The 13,348-nt window shown below is 36.6% G+C and overlaps 1 protein-coding gene across 2 annotated transcripts in view; it reads right to left on the bottom strand.

The window, feature by feature from the left end:
• Window positions 1–593: 593 nt before the first annotated feature.
• Window positions 594–13,348, bottom strand: part of csnk1e (casein kinase 1, epsilon) — a 39,215-nt gene continuing 26,460 nt past the window's right edge. Inside the window, exons 10-11 of one of the 2 annotated variants that reach the window (XM_066665756.1) lie at window positions 3,700–3,763; window positions 594–3,550 (exon numbers count right to left, since the gene is read on the bottom strand). In XM_066665756.1, the coding sequence (XP_066521853.1) occupies window positions 3,731–3,763 (33 nt within the window). In that variant the 3' untranslated portion in view covers window positions 594–3,550; window positions 3,700–3,730. The remainder of the gene's footprint in view (window positions 3,551–3,699; window positions 3,764–13,348) is intronic. The other variant, XM_066665757.1, reaches the window with a different exon arrangement.

Here is a 13,348-nt window from a genome sequence, read left to right as displayed (position 1 = left end):
AAGAGACGGTGAACCACATGTATCCTAGAAAGCGGTTATTTTAAAATGATTTGTCAATTTTACCACAAACTTTGTGATATCACATTTTATCAAATTTGATAGAAAGTGATAAGGCAGTGATGATGCCTTCATCTGTAACCAATTAATCTGCTTATTATGATTTTTTTCAATATTATGTAACTTCATTATTAATTTTTAGTCAAATTTTGCCTCTTTCCTAGATGTGTTGATGCCTGCTGCAGGCATCAAATTCAAAATTTGTTCATATTTACAATTAAGTTGGTTGGGAAAAAAAATTATTTATGCTTCTGTACTTTTGTCAGTTAAACAAAATGTAAGAAAATGAACATATCACACTATTGCATTTCACGAAAATACTCCAACATGCCAGAAAGGTTTTCTGTTAAATAAAAAATATAAAAATAAGAATAAATAAATATAACTTCATGTACATTATTTAATGCTTTCCCCCCAATTTTTATAATCCTTAATTTATTTATTTCTATCTATTTACATATTTGTTTCTGTATTCACCACCACAGTTCCAAGATATTATTTTATTGTATGAATTACTTTTTATATAATTTCTTTCTTTATTTAATTATTTATGTATTTCTGTGTCTTTGTGATAAAGAAGGGGTGTGTTTTTCAAGTTCTCATTTCAGGCTCAGCAAACAAGACAAAAGGGGATAGTAATTTATGCTTTTTATTAATAATTTGGGGTCTTCTCCAGTCAGCTGGCTCAGCTCACCAAATTACAGCCAACTATTTCAGCCTCTAAATGGCTCAAAGCTTCAGTATTTGAGAAGGGTATTAGCTGAAGATTGCAGGTAAAAGTCAAGAACCACTTCCTCCAAATTAAAGAACAATGGTGTCAGCAGCAACTACCGTGTCAGCAAATGCAGATGCAAATAAAATTGTGATATATTAGCAACAGCCTCTACGTGAATGTACAGCCACAACCTCCAAGTGAAATCATCTGCAATTGAATTTTCACAGAATTCAGGCATGGGGCTTATATTTATCAAACAATAGTAGTGATAAAACCCTGTGACATAAATAATTGAGAACCCCTTCGTTACCCCAAGTACAAGGAAATACAAAAATATATGAAAATGAATATTGTGAGGCAAAAAATAATAAAACATTAAGAGAAAAAAATTATAAATAAGGAAACATAAATAACAATTTAAAAAAGGCATTTTCCAAACATTTTTGGGACATATGAAACGGTTTCACAGTAACCCATGGTAAATAAAATTCCTGACAGTGATACAAATTTAAAATTAATTAATACAGATTAAATTCAGTATTTGTGAGGTGAGGCTGGGAACAATACTGGCATAAGTGAAGACAATAAATGTGAAAAATAAGTTGTAAACACATGTGGCTGTAGAAATGTGCTGTTTACTCATCATCCCAGCCTATAAAGCTAAACTCATCACCCGTTCCACATAAAATGTTGGCTCGCTCCATTCCACCTTAAATGGTTCTATGCTCTGTTCCACTATAATTTTTTTCTACATTGAATGGTGCTTGATAATATTCTGCCATTAACATTAATAAGAAGTTCAACGTTAAATCGTTGAAGTACGTTTTTATTTGTTCTCTAGGAACTGCCTCTTAAAAAGGGACCTGTTTCATCCTTTTAGCAAATTTATTTCCACAAAAAATAAGTAAATACAGAAAATTAACTCATATCAGATTTAATAATTTATTCGATGTATATGCATTTTTGTTTTTACCAGTTTTGCAGTACTTTTTCATCTCTTTTTTTAAATTAATTGACTTGAGTGATTTATATTTCTTTTCTATTTTGGCATATCGGGCAGGGTATTTCACATTGCAAATTTCTCAGTTTAACCAGATATCCTAAGTCCAAATAACATATGTCCAACTGGAACAGAGTTGAGGGAGATTGCTGATGCACAATCCATCATTTGAGCTTGAATTAGCTGGCTAACTGAGAAATCCTGTTTTGTGGATTAACACCCCTGGTCCTCCATATATGAGTATACCTGTTGGATAAAATCAAATGGAACATCACACAGCCTTATTCTTAACCCTAACACTAAGGATACCTTAACATGCAAACAAAGGGTGAGCAACTGCAAATGTGACTAATGAATGTCTTCAAATGTCTTTAGTGGCAATAGACACCAGCATTTGTAATATCTACACCACAATATTGCCATTTTATGGAGCAAATTTAGGGACAAAGATTTCCTTGCCTTCTTTGTTGCCACTCATTATGCCACACCCCGCCTCCCACACGAGATCAGGGCCAAAAGTCTGAAACTGAAATACAATGATCCAAAAGTAAAAAATAAAAAAGCATCTGAAAGTGAAAAAAACAAACAAAAAAAAACAATCTGTAGTAGAATAAAGATTTGGAACTAAAACAAATGTCAATCTGAAAACATTCACAATAATTCCAAAATTTCATTTAAACTGACAAAATAAAAACATCTGCTTATTTTCATTTTGAATACAATGTAATATTTTTCAAATTTCATTCTCAAGGTTTGAACTTTGAGTTTGTTTGGTTTTTCAGTTGGACAAAAATATCTCTTAATTAGTGCCAAACTATTTTATGTACTTTTACCTTATGATACCAATGTACCCATATATGTCTTTTTTTGCAATGTTCTAAAATGTTCCAATTTTTTGTAAAATCCTTGCGTACTATTTTGCCCTTTTCTATATGCTATGAATATCTATGAATTTCATATGTTGACACATCAGGATATCAGTGATGCTTGGGATGTTTAAATTTGACAAAGATTTACTGTAACCTTTGGTTTTGTTAACATCTTGGTTATTTTCAGTGCTGTCCATCCTATGCATATCATGACTGTTCAAAGAAAAAAATGTATCCATTTATCATGTAATTTTCACACAATGTGAAGGACAGCTGCTGTGTTCAAATGATGTAGTAAACTAAAATGACAAATATGGATATACATGTTTTTCTTTGGGCAGCAATCATAAAGAGAACATTTAGATCAACCTCCACATACGAAAGTGAACACTGAAAATTTGTGCATACAGTATATTCAAAACATAATAATAATAAACATAATAGGTTTCCACTATACTATCAACATCGGTATGTATGACGATGTACAACACTTCAGTTTGCACTTAAGTATATGTGCAAGCAATCAATTTATTTGGACTCGCACTTACTAAACAATCATTTTTTACCAGTCCAAGAAGTCATTCCATGTCTTTTGCAGTATCATTATTTTAGACCACACAGGAACAACAGTCAGGATGTGTGCAACATTTTTCCAGTAATTACTCTTATGCTTGAGATTTGTGATGCAAAATTATCTTGTCCATTGTTGGGTCATGCTCTTCATTGGTTGTGTCTCTTCCTTCAAATCCTCAGTAACCTTCATTTCACAGAAGTCCAGCTGAAGATCACTTTGTCCATTGGAGCAGAGGAGTTACTAATTTTATACCCCTCTTTACAACTTCTGACTCCTTGTCCCATTGATATAGAAAGATGAATACAAATGGTTTAGGGGAATTGTTTGTTGAAACCCTATTTTAAGAGACACAACAACAAATTTAATGTAAACTTTTAAATTATGCAAATTGCAAATCATATAAAAACATCATCATATAATTATTATAAACACAAAAACATAATAGAACAAAAACATTCACAATTCTGTTCAATTAATAACCTACCTCTTAGAAAATAAGAAATGATAAAGCAAGCTCATTTCCCCATGTGGTCGAATGGCACACTGACCTATGGAAAAAAAAAAAACATGAAAGTATCAATGATAACAGTCAACAAGCTGAGCTCAAAATGCTTATTTTTCAACTGTCCTTCAATGTCAAATCAAAAAGCTGCTACATTAAAATCTGATGACAAACAGTAGACATTAAAATGTCAAATGATTAGAAATGTTTACAGTTTATTTTAATTATAGAGAATGGGAATGTGACATCAACAGCTGTAAGAAAAGCAAGGCATTTTGGGAAAAGAGGACAAGCAGTGGAGAGTGTATACATAAACATTACAGTGTTGTGTATGTTATCCAGCCTAAAATGCAGTGAAACTCTATGAAATGGTAAAAGGTTGTTGTGTTTTTAACTGCCATAATTGTTCTCACAACTCGAGTGGAAATCCTGTCACAAATGGAGTGTGTTTTTTTTTTTTTTTCGCTTTTCCAGCTCGGAAATAAAATTGTGGGTCCATGAAACAAGTTGGCAAATGTAACTTGTGGTAGCTCGTTTCAATCATCTGTCCTCTTTATTTTCATAGGAATCAAGTCTGTTAATCACTTTTATTTTTTCTAAATAATGCTCCGTTGTGTTCTTCTTCAGTTTATCCCTATAAGGCAGTGGTTCAATATGAATATTTGTAATTTGCATGCATTAAAAAAATTATTCTAAAATAATTACTAAACATTATAGAATATACTAAACATAATGTTTTAAACACAAATGTACATTTAAGTTTCCCTTTAGTTAAGTGTTCTCTCTATTTATGCTTCTAGATTTAGTCCTTCTGGGCTTAGGAGAATTTTGCTGGGTTTGTTTTTCTCGCTTCCACTTTGCCCCTTTTGCAATAAAATCTGAATTTCTCACATCTGTCTCTAGACTTTGCTCACATTCAGTAAGAAACCTAAACTGGGCTTTCTTTACATGGATTTACAAAATACTAAGAGAGCTTGCTCTTTGCCTGGTCCATTGTTTTGTTCTGTTGCTATGGAATTTGTCCTCTACAATGGCGAACTCTATCCACAATGCAATGCACTGTTACATAGTTGCCTATTCTATATATTTGATTAGTCAGAAAAATGGACTAAGAATACTGTCAAAAATAAATGTGTGCATGCTCATCTACATTCTTACATAAATATTTAAGTTATACATAAAAGTCTGTTGGGTGTGTTTTGTACGAATACAACTTAAAAACTATACAGTTCTAAAGACTTATGCATGTGACTTGAATTATTATGGGGACATCTTCTAGATTATGAACACGGATTAAAAAAAGTCAGAAAATACTGTCAGAAATACACTGGACTCACAGGCAAAATGTACCGTGCAGACAATCAATTTGATATAGTGTGCATGCATGTTTGGCATGGGAATGTTTCTATTAAAGGAAAGAAAAGGCAATAATACGCAGGGAATTTCCCTGTTATTAAAAATTTTCCCCAGGCCAGGTTCCCAGGCCAGTCAGGAGATATAATCCCTCCAGTGTGTCCTGGGTCTACCCCGGGGCCTTCTTCCAGTTGGGCGAGCCTAGTATAACTCCAATGGGAGGCGTCCTTATCAGATGCCCGAACCACCTCAACTGACGTCTTTCAACGCGAAGGAGCAGTGATTCTACTCCAAGCTCCTCCCTAATGACTGAGCTCCTCACCCAATCATGGAGAGTATGGACAGCAGCCCATCGAAGAAAGCTCATTTCTGCCGCTTGTATCCGCAATCGCGTTATTTCAGTCATTACCCAGAGCTCATGACCACAGGTGAGAGTGGGTACATAAACTGACCGGTAAATTGAGAGCTTTGCTTTATGGCTCAGCTCTCTCTTCACCACGAAGGTCCGGTACAGTGACCGCATTACTGCAGATGCTGCAACTAACCTATGGTCAATCTCACGATCCCTCTTTCCATCACTCGTGAACAAGAACTCTAGATACTGAACTCCTTCATTTGGGTTAAGTTCTCACCCCCTACCTGAAGCATGCCATCTGTTTTTGGGAGATAACCATTGTGTAGTGGAAATAGTTATGCACACGTTGCGGTTGCATAAGCACTACATAGCTGAGTCAATGATAATGAATTATTATTTTAGTAATAATTAATTATTTAATTCATTTTGATAAGCTCCATGTTTGGGAGTCATTAAATAGTATGTAGTGTCTTTACCTGTCAAATTTTAGCTTGGACAAGCAGAATTAGCTAGAATTAATTATTATTAAAGAATTATGCTCATTGACCCGCCGTGGGTTCTTTACTTTGAAATTGAATCTGAACTAGAAGTAATAATTCTATACAAGAAAGGTGCACACACAAACAAATAACCAAGGATTGGTTTTATCACACAACTGGGTTATTAATTGTAATATCACATAATGAATATTGATTATACATTCATATAATGAAATGGATTACAGCAATACATGAGGGAACAGGGAGATTAATATATGAAGGAACTTCTCTATGATAATTATCCTAAATTCTAGGAAAGGCTATTGTTTATCCCAGCAAGCATTCAGCACCAACCCTGAGCCATGAAAGAAATGAGACCATGTGACCTTACGTATCCCTGGAGATGGACTGGAGAGTTGAGAGCTGGGAGTATGTCGCTGACACGTGGTGCTTTCCGGCACGACTTCCTGGAGAATTGCAGACGCCGGACGTGTAGTTTGCAGCCACGGGCGTTCCTATTTTCTCCCCCTTTTCAGACACAGCGACACCTCCGTCTGAGCTGGTGGTGTTCTGAAGTTCTCTGTGGGGATTCTCCGTCATCGCTGATCTGCTGCCTTGTGAGACATGTCCAGGCCTGTCTCTCCTGGGCAGGTCTCTCCTCATCTCAGAAGGTCATTCTGAGGGTGCGTGGGGCCGTCTTCGTCGTTGCTGGTCAGGGAGCTTTGTCGTCCTTTTGAGGGTCAGAGGTATGAGGTCTTCATGCTCTGGGTGTGGCGATGAATTTTCGCTAGAGTTAAACTATAGCTTTTCTTAATCTATAGTTTTCTATCTGGACCACGCTTTAGGGGCCCAAGACTGTTTAAGAAAGCCATGAGTCTGACGCCTGCAGAGGAGCCTGCAGAGGAGCCTGCAGAGTCATTTCAAAACCTGAGTCATTTTTCTCTTTAGCCTTGAAAAAGGCTAAAAGAGAAAACGCCCCAAGTGTCTGAAGCCTTGAAGTGAAGAGTCAAGCAGGCGAGAGAAGCAGAAGGGGCAGAGAATGGAGGAGCATTTGGTGCCACTGGTTTTTAACCAGATTATAGAAGACTCGCCTTTAATACCGATTGGATAAGAATGGAGCCTCTCTTGCTCCTGATTGGCTGTTTCCTGTACCTTGGTAGTGACATCATATAAAATTTATGACCCTTGACAAGACAAAGGCTTGAAGACCATTTCCTTTGAATGAATCTCAGACTTCTGAATTATACTTTTGCAATATAAAAGATTATATGATGATAACACAAAATAATATCATTAAGGCAACCGTGTTTTACATAATTATTAACCAACTACACACATAGTATGTGGCTACCTTGGTTCTACATAAATTCATATAAACAAAAATAATTTTAAACACATGTAAATTAATCCCACCTATTTTAATTGTCCAAATGGAATTAATTTCAAACAGTTGTGCACATATGTAACTTCAAATTCTTTTAAACCAATGGGAATTATGGTTTAATTAACTAGTTAAACTGATCCTCAGGAGTGTCTCTCTGAATTCTGCATTTGAGAAGAGTTCCATGATCACCCAAGAGTGTCTCTCTAAAAGATTATTTTCTTGACCCTGTGGGTCCTGGGGTCATAAAAAAAGTCCTTGGAGAGTGGTTTACGAGCCTGCTCTGTGCTATCTGAAATTCCATCTGGGTTCTCTGAACTAAGAGTGGTCCTTCGGCATAATAAGGTAACTTTGGCATATTAAGTCCCCAAAAAGTATAATATCTTTTATTAAAATTAATAATCTGTTCATCTCTGCTACAATGGCCTCAGACGTGGAGGTGCTGATCCGCATACCGGCCGCTTAACACTCGGCCTCAGACTGCCAAGTGAATGCTAGAGGCTTCCATGCAAAGAAGCCAAAAGAACAACATTGTCCGCAAACAGCATAGATGCCACCTCCTGCCACCTTCCTGTCCAAGGCTACGCCTCGCCACCCTGTCCATGAATATCAGGAACAGGAGTGGAGACAAAGCACAGCCCTGACGGAGTCCAACATCCTCATTGAACAAGCTTGTCCGTACAGCTTGCCGGAGCGACCCTGGCACCCATACCCACAAAATACCTCCCACAGAATCTCTTGGGGAACACGGACATATGCCTTCTCCAAATCCACAAAGCATGTGTATAGTGGAGTAGCAAACTCCCATACCCCTTCAATCATCTGTGAAAAAGTAAAGAGTCGGTCCATGGTTCCACGGCCAGGACAAAATCAGCATTGTTCCTCCAAAATCCTAGATTAGACAATCGAATAGATTCTCCTTTCCAGCACCTTCGCATAGACTTTCCCAGGTAGACTGAGAAGTATGATGCCACGATAATTGGCACAATTTTTCTGGTCCCCTTTTTTAAAAATAGGAACCACCACCCCTGTTTGCCAATCCAAAAGCACTGTTCCTGAGATCCATGCAATATGGTAGAGGCATGTCATCCATGACAGCCCCACAGTATCGAGGGCCTTCAGTAACTCTGGGCAAATTTCATCCACTCCTGGGGCTTTGCAAACGCAAAGCTTTTTCACCACCTCAGTGACTCCAGCCAAGGAAATGGAGCCTAACACCCCAGGCACTTCTGGCCCTACCTCCTGCACAGGAGGCATGTTTCCCGGGTTAAGGAGTTCCTCAAAGTGCTCCTTCCAACGCCTGATTATATGTTTAGTCGAGTTTAGAGTTTCACCATCCTTACTGAATGTCCCCCCTCCCCCTCCTGAGCTGTTGGAATGTTTTCCAGAACCTCTTTGACACCACTAGGAAGTCATTCTCCATGGCTCCATGAAATCTGTATTATTTACACATAAACATATTCTAAAAAAATTACAAAAATGTATAAAGCAAAAACAAATAATTAGACATAAACTGAAGGTTTTAAACACAACTATATATTTATGCAAACATAAAAAATGTATGGGAAATAAGTGTTTTGAAAGAAAAAACAAATTGTCAATTTAATATCAGTTATGTGCTTTAATAGGCTATAGGTGAAAACAGCATGGCACTGACTCTAATGATATGAAGAACGGCCATGGTGTTTTCCTTCAGCTGAGTGTTTTCTTTAATTTTGTCTTCATATGTACAGAATTCTCACTATGTTTCTCTTTATTTTTGCCTCTAGATTTTGTCCTTCTGGGCTCCAGACTATTTCTCAGAGTTTGTCTTATTTTTCTCATTTCTGCTTTGCCCTTTTTTATAATAGGCACAAAATGCTCACGTCTGTCTCTAGCTTTTGCTTATGTCCAGTAAGCTGTTGAAACTGGGCTTTCTTTACATTGATATCTCAGAAAAAATACAGGGGAACTCTGTCCCCCCATTTCCTTACAGATGTAATCAACCACGGTGTATGCATAGCACACTGTTTTATTCTTTTTAACATAAACTAATTTCATTGGGGCATAATAATTAAACTGTTAAACGCTGTGTAATTTACACAAGAAAACATTGATAAATTTGGCTTGTCACCTATTGCTAGCATCATTGCAACATTAGCATTTATGTTGCTTAATATCTATGAGGGTACAATTTATCCAATACAAATTTTAAAATGCTACCAGCTTAAAAAGACTGCCACATTAAAAAAATTCCACATTAAAAATGCCCATTTTATTTAGACTTCCACCTTAAAAAGACTGCTAAGATATATTGAACAGCACCTTTAAAAAACACAATTATGGATTACAATAAATACCACATTAAAATGGTAATTATATTATATTTTGCAGGCCACCTTAAAAAATCTGCCATTTTATTTAGGTTTCCACCTTAAGTAACTGACTATGCTGAATAAACTGACACCTTCAAAAAAACCCTACCACCTCCCATTATATTTAAACTACCTTGTTAAATAAACTGCTGGTGGAATTTCACGTTCCACCTTAAAAATATGGTCACATTTATCTTCTTTAAGTCAGTGCCTTATTCTGTTATTCCTGTGTGTATGAGTCTGTGTGTATTGTCTATGAATGTCTGTGTGAGAGTGGCAGTTAAATGTCAGTGTTCCAGAAATTCTTCCATTCGTTTTCTATAAGAGGACCATGTCCTGGTTGAACAAGCACTTTATGAAAACCGTACTCCACAAAACTAATCACATTGTATGAGAAAGAATCCCTTGGCAATTGATTTGGTGTAAGAATTGTGCAGACTGAGCAAGAATTGTTCATGTTATGGTAGTGTAAATACACACAAAGATTTTAAAGAAAGGTTGTGCTCACCTGGTCAAAAAATATGTTGAAGTCTATGGGGCCTAGGACCCTCCCTAGTGCTGAAAAAAACACTCATAACTCAAAAACTCTACCGTGAAATGATTTCATATTTATAGGTGTTAGAAAGGAGAATTTATCCTAACATTTACCATTTAAATTAAGTTTCTAGGTGAAAGTAAAAGATTATTCAGAAAGACACTTGAGTTACAGTGGATTATGGCATAACCCACTCTAGCCATCCCCATTCAAATGAATGGGGGGATATTGAAGGATGGATAAATTGAGACTGATGAGTGCGATCGGTTTGAAATTTGACATGTCGGGTCCTGGTGTGTCCAGGTCTCCCATTTTGTAATCACTCCAAAAAGCTCCATAAATCTAAGCTATGGGTTCTATGAATTTCATGAATGCAGCTTGAAAACTGTGACCTGTGAAAATGTTTATAAAAACATGTGCAGAATAAAAAATTAGCTATAAGAAGAAAAAGAACAACAGTAATAAGCCAAATTAACAATGTTAACAAAACTTAAAGAGACGAAACTGGAGTTTTAATCATTTTTAAATTAAGCAAATTATTTCATTTTATATATATTTATATATGTCTCTTATGGTCTCACTATGTCTTCTATGTCCCCCATTACGTCTCTTGGTCTCACTATGTCTTCTATTTCCCCACTACATCCATGATGGCCCCACTATGTCTTCTATGTCCCCCACTACGTCACTTATGGTCTCAATATGTCTTCTATGATGTCGCGTTGTCAGATCACTACTGTGTGTTCTTTGATACGTAGGCCTCACCAGTCATCATGGGCAGAAGGGATTGTGTTAAGAAAATAATTATAAAAGACTGCACAGCTACACATTTCATGAGTAAAATGTGCACCATTTGAACAATCTGACTCTGTTGATTATCTGCTGAATAGTTTTAATTAAAAAATTGTAACTGTTATGGATGAGATTGCAACAAATAGAGTGAGGGCTATGTCTTGCAAACAGAAGGCACCGTGGAGAAATGATTTTGTTGTTCAAATTCAAAAGAGGGAATGACACAAGGCAGAACACAGATGGCATATAACGAGTTTTCATATTCACAAAGAAATCTACAAAGATAGGCTACGTGAATACAACATGGCAATATGCAAACATGACAATCCTATTTCTCTAGCATCATCAGCATCAACATTAACAACAGCAAAATCCTCTTTGATGTAGTCGACTGACTTACACACGCACCCACACCAAAGGCTCCTGAATTATTAACAACTGACAGATGAAATGAGTTTGCATTCTTTTTTAAAACTAAAATCCAGAATACCAGACGAGCGATTAGTACATCCATGTCCAACAATGAGTCTGTACCCTCTCCATCACCTCATAAAGACACCTTAGTTAAAAGGTACTGTTAATAATGAAATTTAAATCGCGGAGGAGTCTTACCAGTGGAAAAGCAACAAGCTTTAAGCGTGCCGAGCCGAGTCGTGTAGAGTCGATTAGAGCCGGACCCATGCGGTGGAAAAGCGACATTAGTCATCTCAAACCATCCACTTGCAGTCTTGACACACTACCAATCAAATTTTTAGAGTGTATTTCTCACTATAGCACCAGACTTACTCCACATTGTAAACACCTCACTCATGTCGGGGTTCTTTCCGAGCTCACTAAATCTGCAGTTGTAAAGCCTCTTCTAAAAAAGAAAAATTTAGAATCATCTCAGGTAAGTAACAACAGACAAATTTCTATTTTACCATTCATTGGCAAAATCATTGAGAAAATAGTTTTCATAGTTTTCGGGCAAATCACTAGTGTCTTGTCCTTAAACAGCAGCCGAGACTAATTCCAGTCCGGGTTCTGGTCTAATCACAGCACTGAGACTGCTTTAATCAAGGTAATTAATGACATTCACTTAAATACAGAGGCTGGAAAGGTATCTCTTCTATTACTTCTTGACTTCAGTGCTGCCTTTGATACCACTGACCATACGATACTTATAGATAGACACCCAAACTGGGTTGGATTTTAAGGAACCGCCCTAAAGTAGTTTGTTTCATACCTGCAAGGCAGGAACTATTTTGTAGAAATGTAGAGAACATGCCACTGACCTGTGGTGTCCCCCAGGGTTCTATATTTGGTCCACTTTTATTTAATTTATACATGCTTCCTCTTGGCCAGATTCTACAAAACTATGGGCTGTCCTATCACAGCTATGCAGATGATACTCAGATTTACATGGCCCTGTCCCTAAATGACTGTGGTGTAGCTGACTCATAACGCAAGTGCCTTGAACACATCACTAACTGGATGAGACAATACTTTCTGCAGTTGAATAAAGATAATCTAAAGAAAATCTAAACATGCAGAAGCAGCATTTAATACATTTGAGCAGGCTTACAGCTCAATTTAAAATACTCTGCACTTTTTATTCTATAACAGCAATTTAGTTCTTTTCTTTTATTGTATCATTTTAAATTTTTTTAATCATTTTTATCATGTTTTCTTTTACTCTGTTTATGTATTTCCTTTAATTGCATTATTTTAATTGTTTTAATGGACTACTGATTAGTATTATTATGATGATTTATCTTCAGTGGCCCCCAATACATCTCTTATGATCTCAATATGTTTTCTTTGTCTCCGACTACGTCCATGAGGGTCCCATATGTCCCCCACTACGTCTCTTATGGTCTTACTATGTCTTCTATGTCCCCCACTACGTCTCTTATGGTTTTACTATGTCTTCTATGTCCCCCACTCCGTCTCTTATGATCTCACTATATTTTCTATGTCCACCACTATGTCTCACTACATATATGTTGATACACACTCCCACCTCTTACATTGAACTTAGACATAGGCTACTGGTCCTCAGCATAGCCTTCATAGGCAAGTCTAGCCCCATTATATTGAGTCCCAGCACCCATAAAATGAGTAAAAGGTCACTTTTTTGTTGTATCTTTGACAATGTAGTTGTCCTCAATCTCTGACACTAATTTTTTTCTAAAACATAACTGCTATATTGATTAGAAACTGATGGCCCATTGTATTGTAAGGTTTTTCCAAAATTATTGCTAGATACAATTCAGTAGTTGCTGGATATCTGTAGGGACAGGTTCCTACTCTCCCTACCAAAATCCAAACTGCTAACAGGGTGACTACGACAAGGTTTTCCAGCAGTGCATGGTTATTTAGGCAAGACAATATCAGGCCTCA

Source organism: Hoplias malabaricus, chromosome 3, assembly GCF_029633855.1.
Source record: "Hoplias malabaricus isolate fHopMal1 chromosome 3, fHopMal1.hap1, whole genome shotgun sequence".
In the NCBI taxonomy this organism is placed as follows: domain Eukaryota; kingdom Metazoa; phylum Chordata; class Actinopteri; order Characiformes; family Erythrinidae; genus Hoplias; species Hoplias malabaricus.
The sequence above is the reverse complement of the archived record's forward strand: the minus strand, read 5'-3'. Positions and strand labels throughout refer to the sequence as shown.